Source organism: Pseudonaja textilis, chromosome 2 (assembly GCF_049901715.1).
Source record: "Pseudonaja textilis isolate UNSWEBS1 chromosome 2, rPseTex1.2, whole genome shotgun sequence".
Classification (NCBI taxonomy): Eukaryota; Metazoa; Chordata; class Lepidosauria; order Squamata; family Elapidae; genus Pseudonaja; species Pseudonaja textilis.
In genome coordinates, this window is record NC_141991.1 from 59,909,298 (window position 1) to 59,933,089 (window position 23,792).

The 23,792-nt window shown below is 39.3% G+C and overlaps 2 protein-coding genes across 6 annotated transcripts in view; one reads left to right on the forward strand and one right to left on the reverse strand.

Moving 5' to 3' along the window:
- On the reverse strand, positions 1 to 22,049 carry ABHD14A (abhydrolase domain containing 14A). 3 transcript variants are annotated; one of them, XM_087924035.1, is made up of 5 exons: positions 21,911 to 22,049; positions 7,147 to 7,411; positions 5,609 to 5,724; positions 3,308 to 3,543; positions 1 to 1,139 (listed from the first exon to the last, which is right to left on the reverse strand). In XM_087924035.1, the coding sequence occupies exons 2-5, from the start codon at positions 7,404 to 7,406 to the stop codon at positions 957 to 959; spliced, it is 795 nt and encodes a 264-aa protein (XP_087780161.1). In that variant the 5' UTR covers positions 7,407 to 7,411; positions 21,911 to 22,049; the 3' UTR covers positions 1 to 956. The 3 variants fall into 3 exon arrangements, with proteins under 3 accessions (XP_087780161.1, XP_087780160.1, XP_026580931.2); XM_087924034.1 differs by lacking the exon at positions 21,911 to 22,049 and adding an exon at positions 13,320 to 13,658; XM_026725146.2 differs by lacking the exon at positions 21,911 to 22,049 and adding an exon at positions 11,524 to 13,324.
- Positions 20,230 to 23,792, forward strand: part of LOC113453684 (putative protein-lysine deacylase ABHD14B) — a 9,206-nt gene continuing 5,643 nt past the window's right edge. Inside the window, exons 1-2 of one of the 3 annotated variants that reach the window (XM_026725169.2) lie at positions 20,230 to 20,426; positions 21,924 to 22,154. In XM_026725169.2, the coding sequence (XP_026580954.1) occupies positions 21,947 to 22,154 (208 nt within the window). In that variant the 5' untranslated portion in view covers positions 20,230 to 20,426; positions 21,924 to 21,946. Of the gene's footprint in view, positions 20,427 to 21,913; positions 22,155 to 23,792 lie in introns of those variants that run through there. The other 2 variants (XM_026725164.2, XM_026725157.2) reach the window with 2 other exon arrangements.

Consider the following 23,792-nt stretch of genomic DNA (forward strand, 5'->3'; position numbering starts at 1 on the left):
TACCAGTATAAACAATTTATTAACCCTTAAACAGTTTGCAACACTCAAAAACCTAGATAATGTATGACCTAATGAGTAGGAAAAATTATTCCCCTCCTAACATGTGGAGTATGCTTCTCCAAAAGGTTGACTCATTCTCCTTATGTCTTCCATATTCTCCTTATCAGGTGAGTCTGGATGACACATTCTAACTACTTCATTCACAGAGAGTCAGCATGTTACAGCTGGGCAACCAATGGATTACAATGGTCATCAATGTTAAAGGAAAAATACACTTTAAAATGTGTCATTTTTTCCCCTAATGTTTTTCTTCAGATTTCCCAAATGTCTGTTGGGCAATTTCAAATATTACCTGCTCCTAGCAAGGACAAGCACATCAATTTTGTCTCCTTCCACTGCTAAAAAAAACTGAAGCAGACCCTCCAAACCACAACAGTAGAATTAAGATAAAAAGTACAAGAAAACACACTCAAAACAGAAGTATGCACACTAAAAGTAGTAGATGGTAGTTAATGAAAAAAATTATCAATCTTGAGATAATATCTGTGGCCCAGGTTCCTGAAATAAGATATTAGAGTAGAGGTTGTACCTTTCGCTGGAGAGATCAGTTCTTAAAAGGAATGAATATCAAATAGTGATGTGCAGATCCAAGTTCTTCAGTCTTTTCAAGCATGTTGTGAAAATGCTACCTTGCTTTGTATGCCCTTGATCCAATACTTCTGCCAGTTTGTAGGATTCTGGCAACTATACCTTGAGCACTTGTAAAAGAAATAACCCCACAAAAAAGTAGAGATAAATTCTTCTATCAACAGTCAAGCTCTATAGCCCTTGAAGTATAAAGAACCAGATTTATATGCACATCATATCCAGGTTATGTAACAGACATTCAGTCTTCACTTTTTCCCTGGGAAAAGGAAAATGAGATTCAGTAGAGCAACTGAGAAGGGATACCACAGTCATTTCAACTCACTGAGGAAGCTCAGCAGTGCTTTGTGGAACTCCTGAGGTTTATCAAGATAGCAGGCATGGCCAGCTCCCAACAACATGACAACTCTGGATCTGGGAATCTGCTGAAGATTTTGCAGAGACTGTACACCCAAGTCAGTATCACGCTGTCCATAAATTATCAATGTTGGTATCTAGAAACATTAAAACATAAATAAATGAGCAATGGTCCACAAGAATTATGTAAATTAACACTAACATCACTTCCCAGTCACTGCTAAACAATTGCCATTCTTTTCCATGCAACTTGCAAAAAGGCCCTGTAAAATACATCAGCATAACATATCTAGATGCCCTTTCCAAAAGAAGCACTTGAGACAGTGATCGGAATCTGGATACAATGGTCTACTGCAGAGGTCTCCAAACTTGGCAACTTTAAGACTTGTGGACTTCAACTCCCAGAATTCTCTAGCCAGCATAGGTGGCTAGCATAGCCGGCTAGAGAATTCTTGGAATTGAAGTCCACAAGTCTTAAAGCTGCCAAATTTGGAGACCCCTGGTCTACTGCATGGGAATGACCTTGGGAGACAGGAGGAAGAACTGCAAACTATTCAACGGTCAGACAAATAGCAGCTAAATCCATGGAAGCAATGAGGGTGTGGCAAACATGTCAGAAGGCACCTTTCCTAGTTTCTTAGATTGGCAAAGTGAGGTGGGAAGAGATGTACTGTACCTTCGGACTCTCAAGATTCTGTTAATATAACTTTAAAATAAAAGTTAGAGCTAGTACTCTGCAGACATCTTGCCTGCAGTACTCCCAAGACTGACATTAACACAGCAGATAAAAAGGGCCAATTATTCTATCAATTCTAGAAGATGGGATCTTCAATTATTATGGGCCCTTCGTCCAGTTGCTCTTGGCTACCCACATCAAGGGACAGAACATAAGGATCTTCAAAGGGTATTGATTTCCATCTGTATTTTAGTTATGCAATGCATATAGACCATCTTTTACACTCTAAGCAGCTTAGAATAAAGCAAAACATGAGAAATGGAAAAAAAACCACACACACAGCAGCCAGGCACCGTCTAATCTATCATCCATATAACCTGGAGATAAACTATAACCTGTGCTTAGGCACAAAGGCAAGTTCTCAAGATCTTACAAAAGGCCGACAGGGACAATTTAATCTCAGGAGGCATGATGCTCCAAAGGGCAGCTGCCATGGCAGGAATAAAAAGAAATAAATGGTAGGGATTGGTGATGAAATGATATTTGGAGTACTGCAATCCTATGTGCACCATTAACACATACTTGCTATATCTGTCATAAGGAGAACTGTACAAATCCAGCAAGTGTCTAGAACAGTCTTTCTTAAGTGGGGTTCCAAAAGAGGTCATAAATGAAAAAAAATGTATTTTTTATTACATATTTTGTACACTGCTGGTGCTCACTGGGAAGGAAATTTTACATCCTGCATCCTAGCTGCTGGCCTATTGCTTTACTGTTGTTGGGAAGAGTGTAAAATGAGGATTGTGTGGGTTAGAAGAAAATTGTATTGTGATCTTGGTTGTTTGGTCTTTTTTACCATTTTTATGCACAAGTTCCCTGAGGCCTGAAATTACTTCACGGATTTCACCAGGCTATAAAGTTTGGGAAAGACTGGTCTATACCATACTGACAGAATGATCATGCTACCTAATATCTGCATAGTAGAACTTCTTTCCCCCAGCTTCTTTCAGGCATATAAAACTAGAGAGATTGTCCTTCCTGGCATCACTGTCTACACAACTTTCTCCAAGTTCTGTCTCTCTTTCCTATTTCTGCAATTCAACATACCTGAGACATCTATATTATGGGGCCCTATGAGTTTGTATAAAAAGCCCTCTATGCCAGACATCAGATTCTACACCCCGTATATGTGTCCTTGAAAGGTTCTGTTCACCCCCGTTCCACTTCCTTACTAAAATCACAAGGAAAATTTAAAACATCTTTTCTTAATAAACTCTAGACCAGGAACTGTACTGTCTGCATTCCCAGGGAGACACATGTTGCTGCAAAACATCTGTAACTCACACAGCCCACAACCCAAGAGTGACTATTTCCTTGGGATGTTAGGAAATAAGGGTTACATATATTGAAAAAGGCCACACTGATTTAATGGAATTAAAGTTTATATTAAATCAAATGAATTGTATTTGCTTGAAATGAATATATGTATTTTTTTCTCAAATCATTTGTCTTTAAAATAGAAGATCCTCTTAGATTCACTAAGAGACTTTCCCCCCTGCTTTGGGAAGAGAGATGTCTTCTTCCATGCAAATAAATATAATTAGCTTTTCCAGTCCATTGATCTCTTACCTCGAGCTGCTGATATTGTTGAGCTGTAAAATCTTTTGTACCCACTGGTGCAATAGACACAAAGCCCTTTAGCTGTTCTCCACTAGAAAAGAGAAATGGAATGGAATATCGGCCACTCATAGATGAGCTGATCAAAATGGGCTTCTGAAGACCCAGGTCCTTGAAGACTTGCTCCAGAAAGGAAATGCGGCCTTTTGCGGTCCCGACAGAGGCGGAACGTGGGGAGCTCCCATAACCTGTTCAGAAACAAACAAAAATTGGAACAACTACAATAAATAGAATTGGGTAATAATTTTAAGCAAACAATGAGAATCATTAAAACAATTATAATTAATAGCTTTAGTCATTGATACCAAATCTAGAAATCAAGACATGTATTCTAATTCAGGAGTGTCAAACACATTTTCATTGAGGGCCACTTCTGTTTGACCTTGGAGGGGCAGGGCCACGTGGCCAGGGTGGGCGTGGCCAGCTCATCACTCAATGAGGCTGTTTTCGGCCATGACGGCCTCCTGCCTCCCAGCAAAAACAGAGCCCGTGGAGGCATGTGTGGCCCACATTGGCTCTGGTTTTGGCCACAACAGTCTCCTGCAGCCCTCTGCTAGGGGTAACGGAGCCAGGCGGGCTGCATGCAGCCTCCCCAAGCTGTTTTTGCTGGCAAAGGATTGCAGGAGGCTATCGTGGTTGAAAACGGGGTCCAAAAGGACTGTGCATGACCCACCCAAACTCCGTTTTCGCTGGCAGAGACACCACGGGCCAGTCCTTTGCTATTTCCAGGGTGGGCCTGCAGGCCAGATCTAAGCACCTCGCGGGCTGCCTTGAGTTTGACACCCGTTTTAATGCATATCATTCTGATCTTTATAGCAGAGGACCTTTTTTTTTAACCTCCCTCCAGATATGCTGAAATTACAGCTCCTAGAATTCCTCAGGCCACAGATCTGGAGGGTACCAGGTTCAAAAAGACTGTCATAACCAGCAATGTACCACTATTCTCCAACTTTCAAGGGAAAACTTGGCTCTTCTTTCTGATCCTCTAGTCAAATATAACTTAAGAGAAGCTGTGACAAATTTATGTCCTTTCAAAGTAGCATTATTTATTTAAAGCATGTTTAAGTTCTACTACGCACTCCTGTGAGACTGAAATATGCAATAAAATACAGCACTGAATTTTTGCAGAGGTCAAAGTATTCTCAAAGAGAAAAAACTACATGGCTATGCAGTTATCCCAGCAATCTCTACAGCCTATTACTTCTGGCTTTCTTTTGACTAGTTAAGCAATTTTCCTCACCCTATAGCAACGGCCATTAGAAATTCTTCTAAAATATAAATCATTTATAATGCAAGCTAAACTTTTATAAATTAGTCCTCCAAAGTGATAGTTATAACTCTGGCCTTTGGAACATCTTGCTTCCAGGGGTGAGATCCTCCTCCAATCCTCTGGTCTTCTAGAATGGCTTTAAAACCTGGCTCTGCTGGTTGACTTGGAACCCTGATGGGGGTGCACTATACTGGAGGTGGCTGAATGAATGAGAGACAAAAGCCTACCCAGTGTTTTTAGTTTTAACCTTCTGTTTAATTGCTGTTAATTTTGATTTTAAAGCTATTAATGTTTTCGTATTTATGCTTTTCTTTAGACTTAAGGCTATCCAACTCCAGAGAGACATTGAGGCTTACATTATTATAAAGAATAAAAAACAAGGACACAAATTCCAAGCACTGTACAAAACGTACTCAATAGTCACCTTATTCCCAAAGCGTAGAAGAGCCAGGTTTTTAGGGACTTTTCAAAACTATTAGAATGGGAGCTAAAAAGACTTGAGGTGGGGAGTGGGATGCTAAACAAACACAAACCAAACATTTTTCTCCAGGAAATAAAAAAATACAAAAGTATTTGAAAGGGGAAATAAAACTGGCAAATATATTTGGCAATGAAATCTTCAGTGCATGCCACCCTTCTACTTAACAGATTCCAATAACTTTTTCCCCTTATTAAGTAATAAATTACATTCTCCCTGATATGAAAATAGAACAGACACATTACAAGAGCCCCTACAACTGCTGGCATTTACTCCAGAGAGAGGCAGAGGGATTACTGCCAATGAAACATGCAGATGGAAATGATTGACTAAATAATGCTCATCCCTCTACTTTGGTTTGCTACCCTCATCCAAAATGTTTTCCAAAGCAAGCCCCCCAGAAATGTATATTATTACTGAATATCAACCCATAAGAAAAAATGAAGCCAAAACTGAAAAGTCAAAATGGTTTTTTAAAAACAATGGTTTCACTGCTTACTCTTACCAGGCAAATCAATAGCCACTGCACGATAGCCATTCTCTGCAAGCAAAGCCAGTGTTCCTAGAGTCTCCCATGTCTTGGATGTGAAGGACTGGCCATGCAAGAAGATCACTGCCAGCCTGTTAAGAAAAAGAACTAGCAGCTAATTTCATCTTTTTTTAGTATTCTGATATGTATAAATATACTTAAGTCCCACAATATTTTATTTACACAGTAAAACAAAATCCCTAAACTAATCTCAAAAAAGGAAAAGAAAAAAAAAGATCATTTCAAAACACCAAATATCTTTCAGGAAAATTAAGAGAATTGGGAGTTTTTTTTAGCACCAAAGTAACACTTGCCTGAAGTGTGGTTGGGGAAAGTTACATGAGATACATGAGCAGTGTAATGAATATATACAGGTGGGGAAAATAGAAGTCTATTCCATTGTTTATGACAATATTGCTTGGTGGATATGTTGCAATACATCAGATACGTTGCAATACAATCAGTAGAGAACTGGTAATGATTATTTCAATACATCCAATTCCCATCAAGTTAAAGAAGACTAATCTCAAACAATTTGAAGATTTGAAAAAGAGTTCATAAAACAACATGGGATATTATTAAAGAAATGAGATATTTGGCAATCTTTGCAATAATTATTTTCCAATCTTTACAAGGTTATACACCAGATACCAGTACAGAAGGAAATACTCAAATTATCAAATAGAAAACATATTCTTGGATAATTACAATAATCACTTAATAATAGAAGTGTATGGCAGTCATAGAGTAGACAAAACATTTGACGCTCTTAATTACAAATAATTGCAAATTAAGAGAAAGCCATTTTTTATAGATGAAAAGTGATGCTTTTACAAACTTAGAAAATGAGATTGCTTTGTGGCAAATGTGATGAGAAAAATGTATTTAGGCCCCTTGCAATATCCGAGTAGTAGTTCTTTCTCTTACTTTATATCCCCAAAAAGCCACAGATTAACACAACAAATGCACAGTAGAAAAGAAAATTCCAGCATCAGCAAGCATGATTCAGCCATGGATTACCAATGCTGAATTACTCTGCACACTGCGAGAAATAAGCTGTATTCTCTCTATGGATCCAGGATCTAGTTACAAATAATAATTGGTTTTTTTGAAAGCTACACGGTCGTGGAGAAATAGGAGCAGTTTAAGAAATAGGAGCAGTTTAAGAATCAAATGAGTAATATGACATCCATCTAGGAAGTGCCAAGGAAAATAGATCAGTAAATATATATTTCATCATCTGTTCACTGAAATACAGTAATACCAAAACGGTAACTTTTACTGGAGCAAAATAAATCAACCATTCAAGAGAATGATTCACTTTAAAAACTAAGTCACCCAATATTCATCATACTTTTGGTACTCTTTAAACCAACCAGAATGGCTGCCAGTAGCTCAAACTCAAGGTAATGTTTCTATGTACTATTAGAATAGATAACAGATGCTTGAGTGTTATTTGTTATGTGAAGGAGATTTAACTCTTTGAAGTCTCAAAAATCAGGAAGGTAACTTACCTTTCAGTGGAGGAAGCCACATCTTTTTGTACCAACACAGCTTCTCTGAAGAAAACGGAAGAGTGCAAAATTGTCCCTGTTGCGATGGTGACATTTCCAGCATTCTTCACCTCTTCCTCCATGGCCCGTGGTTTAGGGATGTCTACTGAAGCAGTAAATTTTTCATGCTGGATTGCAGGAAGCAACAGGTAGAGGACAAAAGTGACAAGGATTCCTAGGACCAGCAGCGCCAGCCTGTTGCGGATCAAAGTCATAGTCATCTTTTCTGAAATGATTTGAAAGAAAAAAAAAAGATCCACTAGGATCAGAGAGCTTGCTATGGTAAGGCAATGAGCTAACAAATACCATACACCACAAAACTGCAGGATTACTGCTGTAGCTTTGCTGGCCGAGGAATTCTGGGAGTTGAAGTCCACAAGACTTAAAGTTTCCAAGGTTGGAGACCCCTGGTGTATAAGACATGTTTTCTTTCCTCCTCAACCTTTATGCCTTTTTTGAGGAGGGAGGGAAATAATTATGGCTTTATTTGATACAAGAAATCAAATTTATGGTTGAGTAATTAGGATAATCATATTTCAAGTTCATCTTGCTTATTGTTAGCTATGTTAACTTGTCCTTAAACCAGGCCTTAAATCTTTCAATCTCCGTTGTAACCACTGAATTTGGAGATGGTGGGTAGCACTGTACAGTATGACTTAGGGTTAAGAATTAAAACGATTGGTACGCCTCAATAACAGTGCCATATTGAATTGCTATTTAAGATTCAAATTTCTTTTTTAAGCAATAATCAGCTTTGGAAAAATATAGGCAATCACCAGGGCTTCTGGGATGTAAAAGTTAAGAATGTTGGAGTATGATTGGAGAAAGCCAGATTAAAATCCACACTCAACCATTAAGATTACTTGGTGATTCTGATCAGCAACCAAGGGCTAGTACAAGAATCAAATTGCATGCAGAACTAATTATAGAACTAAGTACATCATTTTAAAGATGGAGAAAGTAGAGGGTATATACAAACTATAAACTAGAACCAGTTTGGTATAGTGTGGATAGGTCAGGGCCACAGGAGACTCTGACTTCTAGTCCCAACTTAGACAGGAAAACCGGCTAGGTGACTTTGGGCCAGCCATTTTCTCTCAGCCCAACTCACCTCACAGGGTTGTGGTTGTGGGAAAAATAGCGAAGGAAAGAGTACTGGTAAATTTGCTGCCTTGAGTTGTATATGAAAAGGGCAGGATAAAAATAATTTTTAAAAGCCCATCTGTGTCATTTCATGTATCCCACCTGCCTGTTCTTTTTCCTGGTACTCAATGGCAATAGACAAAAACAGCTGCCAACATCAAATCCCACCTTTCTCTTTGGCAAGTAAGTATAAGCTATAAATCGTTTGGAAGGTGGGATATTTCTACCCGCCTTGCACAAATGATCTCTAAAGCCCAGAAGTTGTATTAGTAGGATCCAATTCATAATCAGAAGGTAGTTGTAGAAATTGTCTCATTTCCTATAATGGTTGATGTTTTTATCAGCTGGCTGATTTAAAGAGAAATGCATTCTACTATTTATTGCCAATACTTACTTTCTGCATATCCATGCCAGTGAAAACAATTTTAGTACAAGAATATGAAATAAATCTTAAATATAAAACAGCAACTATTTTCCCTTGTCTCCTTTACAGTTTTAAGACCTACCCATATCTACAGGAAGGAAGATTCCTACTTTACTATACTTTCCTTTCTCTAAACTACTTAGGCCTCACTGAAGCTCAAAAAGATCTGTCTTTTCTTTTATTTTGCTACTGAAACAAAATTCTGCTAAGTTTACTCAGTACAGAATTAAAATGGCTATGTCTCCGATATTGGTGCTACACATCAGACCAGGTTTTGAAAAACATTTGCCCATCCTTTCCTTCTAAACCCTTAGGTTTTGCTCCTCCTCTGAGTTTTTCTTTCAATCTTTGTTAATTATACCTATGTCCAACATGTCACATTAGGCCTTTATCCAAACACAAAAGATAATTACCGTATATACTCGAGTATAAGCCGAGCTTTTCAGCACATTTTTTGTGCTGAAAAAAAACCCCTCGGCTTATACTCGAGTGAGATTCCCTCTGAAAAAAAAAATGGTATGGAGCTCCGGAGCTGGGCAGCCGCTTCCCTGCTTCCGTGTTTCCTTTGCAACTTGTAAGCATGGGGATAATTGGAAGCAGAAAAGTTCTTGCATGAGGATATACTGTTTTTTCTTTTTTTAACTGTTTTTAGGGGGTGGGAAAGACCCACCGTCATGTGAGAATGCTCAGACACAAAATCTATCTGCCTGAAAATAAGTGTGTGTGGGGGGATTTTAACAGAGGGAAGACATAGGGAGAAGGCAAAAGCGACGGAAGATCCTTCAGGGGAAACTGAGGGGGGGACTCACCCTTGGTCCAGATGAGCCCCCTTCCCCGCCCCTAAGAAAGCAGAGGCAGCCAGCAAGGGCAGGCAAGCCCCGCTTCGCGGACTCCGTCTGTCCTCGCTCCCTCGCTCAGAAAACACGAGCGGCCGCCGCCACCACCTCCTCCTCCTCCCGAGCGGACTGAAGCATTGTCTGAGCATTCTCACATGACGGTGGCAAGTTAAAAAAAGAAAAAACAATATATCCTCATGCAAGAACTTTTCTGCTTCCGATTACCCCCATGCTTACAAGTTGCAAAGGAAACACGGAAGCAGGGAAGCGGCTGCCCAGCTCCGGAGCTCCATACCATTTTTCTTTCAGAGGGAATCTCACTCGAGTATAAGCCGAGGGGTTTTTTTTCAGCACAAAAAATGTGCTGAAAAACTCGGCTTATACTCGAGTCAATAAGTTTTCCCAGTTTTTTGTGGCAAAATTAGGTGCCTCGGCTTATATTCGGGTCGACTTATACTCGAGTATATACGGTAGATTCAATTCACAAATAGTGGAGTCTATGGCCTTTTCCCATAAAAAATATACTGTATTAAACTTTTTACTAACAGAGCAAATTTCACTTTCAAAAGTGAAAGGAAAGCTGTCAAATATCTCACCCAGATTATAAATATCCATGCAAAAGTGCTTACAAAGGAACAATTATTTCTGTGATTTTAAGGAAAATAATTCAGTTTCCAGTACGTGAGATTGCCTTAGGTAAATATTTAGGTACCCCTTCTTCTAGCTGACCTCACAATAATTGGGGTTTTGTATTCAAATAGTTCAGAATTCATCATTTTGATGCACAGCAGATTTAAAATAGTTTTCCCACCCTTTTAGAATCAGCCAGGACAGATGTAAGCAATAACCAGGCTAATTATTAATATATCCCATCATCAATACAATCGGGAGATGAATTATTTTCCAGATCTCCTAAACATACTGATCTACATCTACACAAAAGTTGAGTATGCAGCTTTGTGACTTTGTTACTTGTCCTAGATGAATTTGCCAAATCCCACAAGTGAGGTTGCCATTAAAAGATGGACTCTGAAAGCAATTCCTGCTTGGTTCTATAACAACAATTGGGTAACTAAATGGTGAAAAATATACTGCAAGAATGGCCATACATCTTTGAAGAAATTATCAGTGAGGAAAATGTATTTTTAAAAATCATAGCAAACTAATCATTATGCTTATTATGTACAAACTTGGTAAATATTTCATAAAATCAGTTTTAGGCAAAGCCCATTTGCAGACAAAGTTGAGTATGTATGCAAAGAAGAAACACCAGTCCATTATTTTCTAGCACTGTAGGCTATAAGAGTTCTGTATACTTGAAAACACAGTAATGCAAACAAATCTTTGCTAGCAGAATGCCATTTCAAAATCCTTTGTAAATATGGTAGAATTTGGGTACTTAAAGCAAAAAAAAACAACAACCCTCTTGTAAATGTTGTAATTCTCTAGTTGATTACAACGGTTGAAAGCACCTTTTCCACCACTGTATCAATAGCAGAATCTTGCAATGAGTATAAAAATACCTCTCAACCTTTTATGCTTACTAATAAGAGATAAAAGAATCACTGAGGAAGTAAACTCAAAAGGAATCAAGACACCTCTCTTTCATTGAATAGATTCCGTTAAAGACCTTAAGTCATACATTGGTATTTGCCTATTCAGGCATATGCAATGTGTGCTGAGGAAGATGAAGGCCTTCCAAGATTACAAGCTTTTCCCAGTGTCTCAGGATATCACTGTCTGAAGTGAAACCTTGGTTTGCATGCCTGCATATTATGGCACACCTAAACTAGATTTCATTCCACTGAATCTGCTACTATTCATTATCCTTACTTCAAAATAACAGTCAAAGATTTCAAAAGTAATCCTGTCAGTACTATACCCAAAAGGAGCAAAGCTTTCTTCTCAAGTCTGTACTAATTTTTCTCCATTTACCTTTTCGGATTTCATCTAGTAGGTGATCTGCAGACTGAATGTCCTTGAAGATGTACATTTTCTCCTGGTACAGAACCTTTAACTTTGAAGGGTACAATACATAGGCCTGAACTCCTTCCTTTAGGAACTGTTGCTTGAAAGCCACAAAATGTTTCCGTCGGGCATATGTCAGTGGGCTGAGATCAGGAAAGAAGGATATCTTGTGTCCATGGAAGTTTGTTGTCCAGAATGTCTTCAGTATTTTCTCCCGATGCCGCAAGTCAGAAAGAGTGATTAATACAGTACTACCTTTACCCACCTGGGCATTATTTGCTGGAAGACGGTAAGCACTTTCTATACAGATGGGAACCTGTTTGTCATTTAAATCTAAGGCAGCCGGTAACAGATTTTCTACGAATGGGATAAGGTTCACATTTCTAATGGCTGCTGGGATACCTGTGACCCTTAAGTTCCGAGCTCGCAATTTGTTTTCTAGTGTCTCCAGCTTGTAGTCAGCCACCAACTTTCCTACTGCCAATTCCTTCATTAAAGTAGCATGTTTGACAACGCAGCCTTGAGTAGATACCATCTTTGCTTCCAGGGCTCCCACGCGGTGATCTGTGTCTTCCAGGCGTTTCTCAAGCTTTGCTAAACCAGCCTTGAGAGATGCCAAGGCCTGGCATAAGGCATCGCGTTCTGCTATTATTTGCTCCAACAGCTCCTGAACGGAATTTGCCACATGAGGAGAGAAGTCCGCATCGTGAATTCTTCTAAGATCCATCATAACCTTTCTTCGACTTCCTTTTTGGATTCTTTGGAGCTATTAGTTAATTCCCACTCAGAACAGACACAACATGTATGCAGAAAATAGCAGAAGCAGCACCATTCCTGCTGAGACAAACTGAAGCTTTCTACTGCCTTTGCTTGGTTTAAGTATAGGAGGACACACCCTTGTTTACCAGGTGATATTTGTTTTAACCTCAGACTGCGCACACCTACTCATACAAACCCTGTTTCTATTCAAGCAGTTTCACTGGTATGTAACTGTGAGAGAAAGGCATTGTTTAATGGGGTGGGAAAATATAAATTTTACTGGGCGCTTACAAATTCACCAAGGCCTATGAGAGCAAGCAAGAGTTTCACAGTCGACAACCATCTTCTCCCTCTCTCTAACTCCCCACAGACTTCTTCCATTGACCCAGCAAGCCTTTCAAAATCCCAACCTCCCATGTTTCAGGCACTTCCAAGAGCCCTAACGCGTCAACCTCTTATTTCTCTCCTCCCGTTTCGAAGGTTCTCCTAGGCGGGAGACCGACGCACCTGTCGGGCTCCCGCTCTACTCCCACGCCCGGCACCTCGGCCCATGGGGGAAAAAAAACAAAAAAAAACCCCAAAACACCACCTTTTACACTGGGAACTGGAGGAGGGCAACAACCAGCCTCGGTTTCAAGGGGAACCGTAAAAAAAAAAAAAATGCCGGCTGTTTTTCCCCTTTGACCGCGCGCTTCTCGCAAAATGACCTGACATGCAACACGCGCGCAACCGAGCATTAATCTCTGCCACGAAAACTTCGGTAGGCCGGGAAGAGACTCCCGCAAATTCTTCCCGACTACCCAGGCGAGGCACGAATCCCTCCCCGGGAGGGAAGGGCGCACATAGGCCGACAGCCACCCTCCCCAAGCGTCTTTCCCCGGCCCGCCCAAGGCGGGAGGGCCTTTGTCAGCCGCCGGTCATGGACCCTGCGAACCGAGCGAGACGCCGTGGGAACAAAACGCTCCTCCCTCCGCAGGGCAGGCCGACTGGCCGGCCGACAGTACCTGCGCTTCGCAGCCGCTGCGTCTTCTCTCTCGCTCTCGCTTCTTCCCCCGCCCCCCCCACGAGCGGGCGCTGCGCGAGCTGGTGACGCGAACTCTTTCCCTCCGCGACCCGCCAGCCCGGCTCCCCGCCTCTACGCGCCGGGCCCCATCTAGCGGCCAAGGGGAGCCCTGCCACCCGTCCAGGATCGGGAGGCGCGGCTGAAGGGATGAGGGGGAGGGGGGGGTCTGTCCGCGTGGGAGGCTGGTCCTTGTGTCTTCCTCTGACCCTTCGCACCTCCTCCCAGAGAGTCCCCCGACCCCTCGCCTGATTTGGCAGCGGGCGGGATGGGAGCGCTTTCGCGTTTGAGGCGAGGAAAATTCAGGGCACTTTATTTAAATTAGAGGAGCGAGACTCTTAAGGCGGAGGTCCCCAGCCCCAGGCCCTAGGCATGCCAGAAACCGGGCCACGCAAAGAAGCCCCGAACAAGCAGCGCGCGAAATCATCTCCCTCCATGGAACTGGTGCCTCGCGCCCAAAAGGTTGGGGGTCGCTGCTCTAAGATAAGGGGGACCCAAACGGGAAGGAGCAATCTATTCCCATACTTGTTCTCCGTTTATGCCCCTCCATTTTATGAAGGAGCCTGACCTTTTCTGGTCAGGCTCCTTCTGGTTTTCCAAGTTTTTGAACTTCAGACACCCATTATCCCCAACGATAATCATGCTCTTTCCAATGTAGGCTGGGTAAGGGGCTATCAGAATAGAAATCCAAACTCACCTGTGCACTGCCAAGCAAAGAATGCGCACTGCCCTCTGATCGAAACCTAATCAATAAATTATGCTAAGCCATGGTTTGTTCAAAAAGCATAGTGTGCTATTCACACACGCGCGCGCACATACACAAAGCGATGGCTTAAAATCATGGTGGCAGGTTTCATGCAATACACAAAGCCAAAAGTAAATCATATTCAGCATGTTGTATGAACAAACTGTTCACACCAGAAAAAACATTGTTTGGGGAAAATGAATGTGCAGATGGTGAATATTGGCTGCTTAGTATGTGTTTAGGTTGTATCTCCACTTCCACTCAGTCTTTGTATGGCTGTTTTTTCACATCAGGCTAAAACCATATGTAATAAGGTTTGTTTACAGCAATCAGATTGCAGCTGCAAAATTAACATGATCACTAGATGCAGCGTAAAGTAGGGTATCGAAATATAGTTCTAACCAATTGTGATTATTTAAGATACAATAATGGCTCATTGTGATAAGCAAATTCAGCCTATTTGTAAATAGATACAAGGCCACAAAATACTGTTAGTGCAGTTTGAACCTTTTCTAATTCAGCACAAATCCAGGCCAGTTTTGTGCCATAGGTATTTTTGTTACTGAGAGAAATGGGAAGAGACTGTTTGTTTCTATTTTGTTCAGATGCTTAGCAGGTGTTGATGTTATTTTCGAGTTTTGATGTATAGTAAGGAATAGTATTCCCCAAGGAAAACTTGAACAATTTTAATGAGATATTGCAATGGAAAAAAGGAGCTGCTCTTAGTATAACTCTTTTTCCCCCTGGAATTTTCTTAGTCATCAGATCAAAGCCTGACTTGGTTACTGAAAATGTTGCTTCTATGCTTGTTGGCAGAAAAGGCATAGATAAGCTAATAGTAAAGATAGATTGCCAGTAATTTCTGATATTAACCCAATCTATTTGTTTTGATGAAACCTGCCCTAAACGCCAGTATATGATTGACTAAAAGTTTTATGCAATACAAATTTCCCAACCAATTGCTTCTTTTTTTCTTCCTTTGACAAGAAACACAAGATAGTCTTTTTCTCTTTCACTCAAAAAAAAAATAATCACGTAATTCTTAACTTGTGCTTTGCACCACGCAAGAAAGAAGGACTAACAATACAAGCTGTTCTTCAAACATAACTGAAAAAAACACAGAATGAGCTTAACCTGGCACCAAGTTTGGATATCTATAAGTATTTATAAATTAAGCCACAAGAACTGAGTTGGTTCAGATAAAGAGAATATCTGGTGCAGTGTTTGTCAGTTTATCAGTTTTGAGACATTTGGACTTTGAGCACAGCATGGACTGACTACCAGAAAGTTCATGCCTCAGTGCCACACACATGGTTCTGTGATTATACAAAGTCAACAGGATACTGAGGACCTACTTGCTGGCAGTATGCTGCAGCTGCTATAGTCCTAAACTGGATTAACAGAATCAAGATCATATGAAGTGTTAGTGCCATTTTATAATGTCTTGATAAGACCACACTTGGAATATTGCATCCAGTTTTGGTCACCATAATATATAAAAAAAAGATGTCAAGACTCCAGAAAGAGTGCAGAGAGAAGCAACAAAGTTGATTAGGGGACTGGAGGCTAAAACATGTGAAGAACTGTTGCAGGAATTGGGTATGTGTAGTTTAATGAAAAGAAGGACAAGAGGTGACATGAGAGCAGTGTTCCAATATCTAAGGGAGTCAACCTATTCTCCAAAGCACCTGAAGGCAGAACAAGGAGCAATGGATGGAACCTAATCAGGGAGAGAACACAGCTAGAAATAAGAAATTTCGTGATAGTTAAAACTAGCAGCTTGCCATCTGAAGTTGTGGGTTCCATCACTGGAGGTTTTTAAGAAGAGATTGGACAACCACTTAGCAATAGCAATAGCACTTCGACTTATATACTGCTTCACAGTGCTTTTTACAGCCCTGTCTAAGCAGTCAGCATATTGCCCCCAGCAATCTGGGCCCTGATTTTACTGACCTCGGAAGGATGGAAGGCTAAGTCAACCTTGAGCTGGTGAGACCCGAACTGCCAAACAGCTGGCAGCCAGTGATCAGCAGAAGTAGCCTGCAGTACTGCATTCTAACCACTGCATTACTGCAGCTCTAAAAACCACTTGTCTGGATTCGTATAGGTCTCCTGCTTGAGCAGGGGTTTGGACTAGAAGACTTCCAAGGTCCCTTCTAATTCTGTTAGTCTCTTATTTGACCTTCCTCAAGAAAGGGTGTGGAAGACAACTTTGGAAGTCAGTTCAAGGTAACACCATAAGTGTCCATTAAGTATGGCATATACCAAGGTAATACACTGTCCCTGCTGCTATTCAGTATAGGCTTGAACCCACTCAGCTAGATAATTACAAGGATCGGATACAGACACAAGTTCAAGAGTGGAACTACCATCAACCACCTCTTCTACACAGATGACATTAAGCTGTATGCAAAGAGTGAAGAAGACATCGACCTGTTGATCTACCTGACTGGGATCTACAGTAAGAGCACCTGGATGTCATTCAGACTGGAAAAAAGTGGCAGGATGGGAGTCGAGAGGGAAAGTTGTTAGGAGTAATAGAGTGAAACTACCAGTGAGTCACATAACAGACCAGCTACAAGTACTTTGGTATCCCACAACCATGTAGGAACCAGGATGAGGAAGCAAGGAAGACAACTACGACCACCACCAAAGAATAAGACAAGTCCTGAAGAGACAGTCAGTGAAGATCCTTGCCATGAACACATATGACCTGCCAGTCATCAGCTATCCTACCAGTATAATGAGCTGGCCAAAGCAGGACATGAAGACTGCCAATGTGAAGACATGGACATTTCCACTCCCAAATCCAAACACCCAGAATTTAGACTAAGCATACCCAGTTCCTGTAACAGTTCATCAGATGTTTTAGCCTCCAGCACCTATTTCTTATTTCACTCATATGTAAGGATATTAATGATTAAGTTGTTTAACCCAAAGGGAATAGCATGATAGGTATTTGTGTATCTACAAAACATTTATAAATTCAATAGCAATAATTATTTTGATGAGAATCATTTCTTTATTACAGCAATATATAAGTACAATAAGTATATTTAAATATTTGACTATGCACATAAAATTATATTTATTTAATTTCTATAGCTGCCCATTTCAACTAGCAATTCATATATACAGTTTTAAAGACTTAATATATTATACGTAAGCTAGCAGTGGTAACATAATGGTACATTATGGAATATCCTTTGATTTAAGGTTTAATCTTCCCACTCAAATGAATTAGAGAGTTTTTAGAAGAAACGTGTGCAGATACTTACAGTCACAAACAGTGGCAATTTGTATACATGTAAAAACGGGCATCTTGGGATACATAAAAGTTCTAAAAATGGCATAAAGGTGCATCCAAACCAACAGAGAACTCTGAGATTTACTCCCTCCTCTTCCTCTATGAACTAAGATAAGCCAGTATAATGAACTGGCCAAAGCAGGACACAAAGGCTGCCAATGTGCTGTTCTGTCAGCTGTCCTTCTGAACCAAATGGATAATTTTATTACTGTATTACTTTTCATTTCTAACCTTAAGCTACAAGTGTTAATACTTATTTACAGTAAAATAAAAATTTCCTATTTCCTAATGTAGACCTAAGTCAAAATATGCAAGCTTTAGCAACACAGATTCATCCTTGCTGTCCAAATAATCAAAAGGTCAGATACTCGTTTTGTGGTCATTAGCTATAACTGGAAGCTGGAGTATTCTTCCAAAATAGTTGGTTTCTGGAGCATCCAAAAATTAATGTTTCAAGCTTTCCGTATAGATTTGGCTTACTCATCCCATTTAAGGTCTCTGTTTGGATTTCGAATAGCAGCTCACTCAACACATCAAAACCAAATACTAATCTGCAAGTAAAAAGTAATTTTACGATCATGCACTGTATTAAGTTTGGTTTAATTTTCATTGCTTGAATAATTTATGCTAGGTTCACATATCACACTTAGCCAAATAAGCCATAACATCAGTTAATCCAGTGTATGAATCTTCCCTACTTATCCATCAAGCCCAAAACTTTATATTTCAATTGTTAGTTGTTCTTCAAGATATCAAGCAAAACACTTTGTATTTATTTATTATAAATTATTGTATGAAATTATTTGAATTACGTCTGTTTGGAAACAACTTACTCAGACATTGCTTACAAGATTGATATGTATGGCAGAGGAACTGGAATTTATTTGCTAAAATAGAGATGGAGAATGATTTGCATATAGATTAGGAGTTTTAAAATTATTGAATTATAAAAGTGATATGGGAAAAAGATGTTGTGGATCTGAAAACAGATTTTAAAGTGCCAGAGTACAATATGGAAAATAATGCCAAAATGGATTTAAAAATGAAATCAGTTGATGTCTTAATAATTAAAGAGGACATACAAATAATAAATTGGAAGAGTGATTTAGAAAGCTTTCTTATTTTGGATTTATAAAAGGAATATGGAATCAAGGAAACTCTTTCTGAAACGAAAGGCAGAGGTGTTGTTCAGGTACTTGGAAGGAGACAAAGAAAAATGATAATGAATTAATTTGTGAGTTACCACTTAATAGATCTAAATATTAAGCTTTTTAAAATAACAAGAATATTTATAAAATGGATCTGCTTGATTAGGGTTAAAATATACATGTTATGGTCTCTGGTAGCTGTTCATGGAATTTCTTTTGGACTAAGATTAAATGATACAGCTTTAAAGATTTACTTATAAGTGTTTTATTTATTAAAGTGCTAGGGTTTGATTATAAATTGAATTTTTTATTAAGATTAAATTATATATGTTAATATTCCTGGTCTTAATAGGCAAGATTAATTTTTTTGTAATGACTATTGATAAGAGATAAGATATGGGATTAAAATAGTTTTTTAATTGAAATATTAGAGAAGCTGTTAAATTATCCAAATTGTTTAGCCTTGTCTGAGGGCAAAAATCACTTTTATGTATCTTCTTTTCATTTTTTTCTTTTCTACCTCCTTTCACTTTTCTTTTTATATTTTTAATAGTTTTTATTCACTTTTATCTTTGTAAGTATTAATAACATTATTGTAAAAATAAGAATGACAGAGAGAGGGAAGGAGGGAGAGAGGGAGAAACCCTGGAAGGAAAGATGTGGGGGGAGGTAAAGGAAAGGGGAAGGAAGGAAGAAAGGAAGGAAGGAAGGAAGGAAGGAAGGAAGGAAGGAAGGAAGGAAGGAAAGAAAGAAAGAAAGAAAGAAAGAAAGAAAGAAAGAAAGAAAGAAAGAAAGAAAGAAAGAAATTCTGATATTCCCTGCCATTTTTCCATAAGAAATTTAGAAGTCACTCCTGTTCCCATTTTCCCCCCCAGCTGTGGTCATTCTGTGTCTCTATTTAGGTAAAGAAATATCTCTGAAATGATGGCATGGGTTGTTTAGGACTACTTTACAATATTTAAAATTTGTAATATTTATTTGGATTTGAGCTTTTTAAAAAATGACTTAAGCCTTTCTTAGTCACAAAGCCAGCTGAGTGACTTGAGCCAGTCACACACTTTCAGTCCTAAGAATGAGGCAATAACAAACTACTTCCCAAAACTCTTGCCAAGAAAACTGCAGGTACTTGTCCAAGCACTTGTCAGAGATCAAAAATGGGGTGGGTGGGGTGCGCAAGCGCACTCATAACCACATACAAAACCACACACACAAATGTTTCTGTTACAAATAAATATTGGAATCAGAGGTGATATTCAGGAGGTTCTGACCAGTTCTGGGGAAATTTTGAGTAGTTCGGAGAACCAGCAAATACCACCTCTGACTGGAGATTTTACAGTATCCTTCCCCTGCTGCACTCACCAAGCCATGCCCACAGAACTGGTAGTAAAAAAAAATTGAATCCCACCACTGATTGGAAGACAATGTAAAATAATGCAAATACCATATTTACATAGTAAGTGATAATACTAGAACCACTTACCTGCACATTTTACTGAATTATTGTTGAAATAAATGTATTCTGTTCATGACCACTAGGTGTCCCTAGTGTTTGTTTGAACTTTTGCTTAGAAAATGTTGCAACTTTCACAGTATTACTACCCTTTCCCCTCCTTCCTCAAACTTCCTCTAAAAACCTTTGGACCCGGAAGTTCTGGAGAGTGTTAAATCTTTCAGCGATCGGTTTGCATGCCTCTTGCAAGTTAGCCTGTTCTCGAAACTTCACCATTTTGGTTAATTAAGGCAATAACTTGGTAAGTTTTACAGAGACCTCATTTGTTTGTTTTTTTCCCCCTCAGCTGCTCCAAAACAGCCGGTTCACGCTTGACAATGGATCACTGCATATATTGTGAAGTAGGTTGCATTGAGAGAAAAAAACTTCATTTTATTTGTCTAGTTTACTTTATTTTGGACTCCCTATTACACTGCAGTTTACATTTAAAAAAAACTAGCAAAGAACCCAGGCATGTATGGCAAATTTAAAAAGTTACTGGCTGATGAAGATTGATTTGGTTCTTGAATCTTTCCTTATTACTTTCTTAAAAGAAAAAAAAAGTTCCTAGCTGCTTGCAACAAAACCCAAAATGTCAATGGGAATCCTGTCACACTAACTGCAAGTTTCAGGCAAACGTCTTTATTTCTAATTATTTATTACTTGTTTAACCCAGTTTTGAGATTGCTGATTCCACAGTGATTATAAACAGCTTACAGATAAGAGGAAAATACAGATAAAAGGAAAGTACAGATAAGAGAGAAAATACAGATAAGAGGGAAAATACTGCATGTTAAAGGAGAACGCTGGTGACCAAAAGAGCTAAAGGGAGCTAAATGTAAAGGGGACCCCCTGTCCTGAGATTGGTTGTATGAAGGTTTATTTGCCCAGCTGGGAAATGGATATTTCTTGTAGTTCTGTCTCTTTGGGAGGGCTTATGGGGATTTTAGCAGGATTGGAAAAAAAATGCTCTTAAAAAATGTTCTTAAATATTTTTATATCTTAATTCCATCCCATTGTTTATAGCATCAGTGTCCATTCTGACCAGTTCAGGCATTTATCTATAACAAGAATCCTGCAGTTTTTCAGTCTATGGGCAATACACATAATACAACCTACAATCCAGTCATTATCAGTACATCTAGGAGCCCTATCCTCTACTTATTTTCTCGGTTCAGGGTTCTTGTATTCTGCAAACAAAAAGGTATTGGCAAAGCTTTGTCATACTTCTTGCCTATTCTTCACTGGCTAGGCAGTCAAAAGTTATTGTGTCTTGGACATTGCAGCCAGACAGTTATAAAGGCATGTTTATGTCAGTTTTGTGTCAGAGTGCCTTGTTGTTGGCTGCACTGGCATCCATCTTGTTTCATTCTCGGACCAAGTGGCTCAAATCTGAACACTGTTACTCACTTGACTGGATTTTCAGAATTACATAACAGCTCAGCAGGTAAGAACATGTGAGTAACAGTTTTGAATTAAATCCTATTAAATAGGTCAGTAGTTCACATGACATATAATATATTAATTATCTAGAACAGACCCAGCTCTATTTTTATAGCAATTTTAAAAATAGAATTGCAGAGGAAACTATATACAAAACATTTTTTGAAAACCAGAAACATACTTAGAACTAACAATTTAATTACTAACTATAAGATCAAACAGGTAAAATAATAATAAAAAATGTAAATATCAGACCAGCAAAGAGGAAGAGACTATTCAGAGTGAACATACCGAATCAGTTAAGTATGTCATGTATATATTTAATAACAAAAATTAATCTATTCTTACAATATATTATGAAAATCAATGCCGAAGGCAATCATTGAATCTTTTTTCTGCTCACTTCATGTCTTCAGGCTTCCCAGGAGATCCCAGGGTGATGGCTGCAATACAGGTGACAGAGGAAACCATCATAGTGGGTGGGCAGACTCTGTTCTCCCGCCAGGCTAAACCTACACAACAGGCTCCTCGCCTTTCCCTCCTGCTGCTCCATGGCATTCGTTTTTCATCAGAGACGTGGCTCAACCTGCAGACTTTGTCTAAGTTGGCAGAAGCTGGATACCATGCTGTAGCTATTGACCTGCCAGGTGGGCTTGATTCTCAGTGGGCAATGGAGATTTGGGCAAAAGAAAGGCAGGTTATACAATTTGATATTTAAGAAGACTGTCACTTTTGCTTCTGTGTCACCAGAAGCAAAAATAAGGCAGAATATATAAAATCTGATTCCAACAAATTATGGTTAAAAATGAGGCTTTGTGTGATACAATACCAAAGTAAAAGAATTATTCTTTATCAGACTAATAATTATATTAATATAATAGATCATGTTTTTAGGCTTATTTATTTAATAAATAACTATACACACACACACATATATATACATTATATATATATATATGGTATTCAGCAATATACCAAATCCAAAATAAAAGCCTCCCCCATCAGTGAAAAAATCCAGCAAGGAATCATACCCAGAGAAAAATCATCCAGATGCCCCAAGCTTTATGGTCTCCCCAAAATACACAAAGAAGGAACCCCACTCAGACCAATAGTCAGCTCCATAGGCTCACCTCTACAAAACCTGGCCAAATTTCTTGCCAAACAACTACAACCCTATGCAGAATCCATCAACTCACACGTAAGAAACTCATTCCAGTTCATCGAGATCATAAAGAAACAAAACTTACAACCTAGCGACCTACTAGTAAGCTTCGATGTCACATCCCTCTTCACCCAAGTGCCAATAAAAGAAGCCTTGACAGCCATCCAAAACAAATACAACCCCCAAGCACATCCTAGATCTAACCAACCACTGCCTATCCAATACTTACTTCACCTACAATGGACAAAAATACAAACAAATAGAAGGAGCACCTATGGGATCACCCTCTCACCTGTCATCGCAAACCTCTACATGGAACACTTTGAAACACAAGCTCTAGAAAAATACCGACCACAAACCCAAACTCTGGCTCAGATACGTAGATGACACCTTCATAATCTGGCCACACGGGAAAGAAAAACTGAACAACTTCCTCACATACCTCAACAGTCTACACCCCAAAATACAATTCACCATGGAAACAGAAGCCAACAATCAACTTCCCTTCCTAGATGTCTTGGTATACTAAAAGATCGATGGCTCCCTAGGACACACCATCTACCAGAAGAAAACACATACTAACCGCTATCTACATGCACTCTCACACCACCACCCAGCACAGATCAATTCAGTAGCCAAGACACTCATCTCCAGAACAAAATGCTTAGCCGATGAACAACACCAAAAACCGAACTACACACTCTCACCAACGTACTTACAGCCAATGGATTCCAAAGAAAGAAGATTACCCACCTAATCCAAAAAGAAGCCCCAACCAAAATCCAAGACAGAGAACAAGAAAACGGAAAAGCCCTCCTCCCATATATAAAAGGCACTACAGACAAAATTAGCAAGATCCTCCAAAACACAACATCAAAACAGCATTCTGCACAAACAGAAAATATCCACCATCCTAAGAAACCCCAAAGACAAAATCGAATTAGAAAACCAAGGAGTATACGAAATCCCCTGCACAGCCTGCCCTAACACATACATTGGACAAACTAACAGAAGAATAAGCGCACGCATTGAAGAACATAAGAACTCAATCAAAAAGAAGAAACGACCTCTTCCTGGTCCAACACCTCAAAGCCACAGGACATGAAATTGATTTTAAAAATAC

Coding starts and splice junctions, on each gene's coding strand:
- ABHD14A (XM_026725146.2), bottom strand. CDS start 12,286: ATGATGGATCTTAGAAGAATTCACGATGCGGACTTCTCTCCTCATGTG. Junction 7,412..11,523: donor ACTAGATGAAATCCGAAAAG/GTAAATGGAGAA, acceptor AAATCATTTCAG/AAAAGATGACTATGACTTTG. Junction 1,140..3,307: donor AACAATATCAGCAGCTCGAG/GTAAGAGATCAA, acceptor TAATGTTTCTAG/ATACCAACATTGATAATTTA.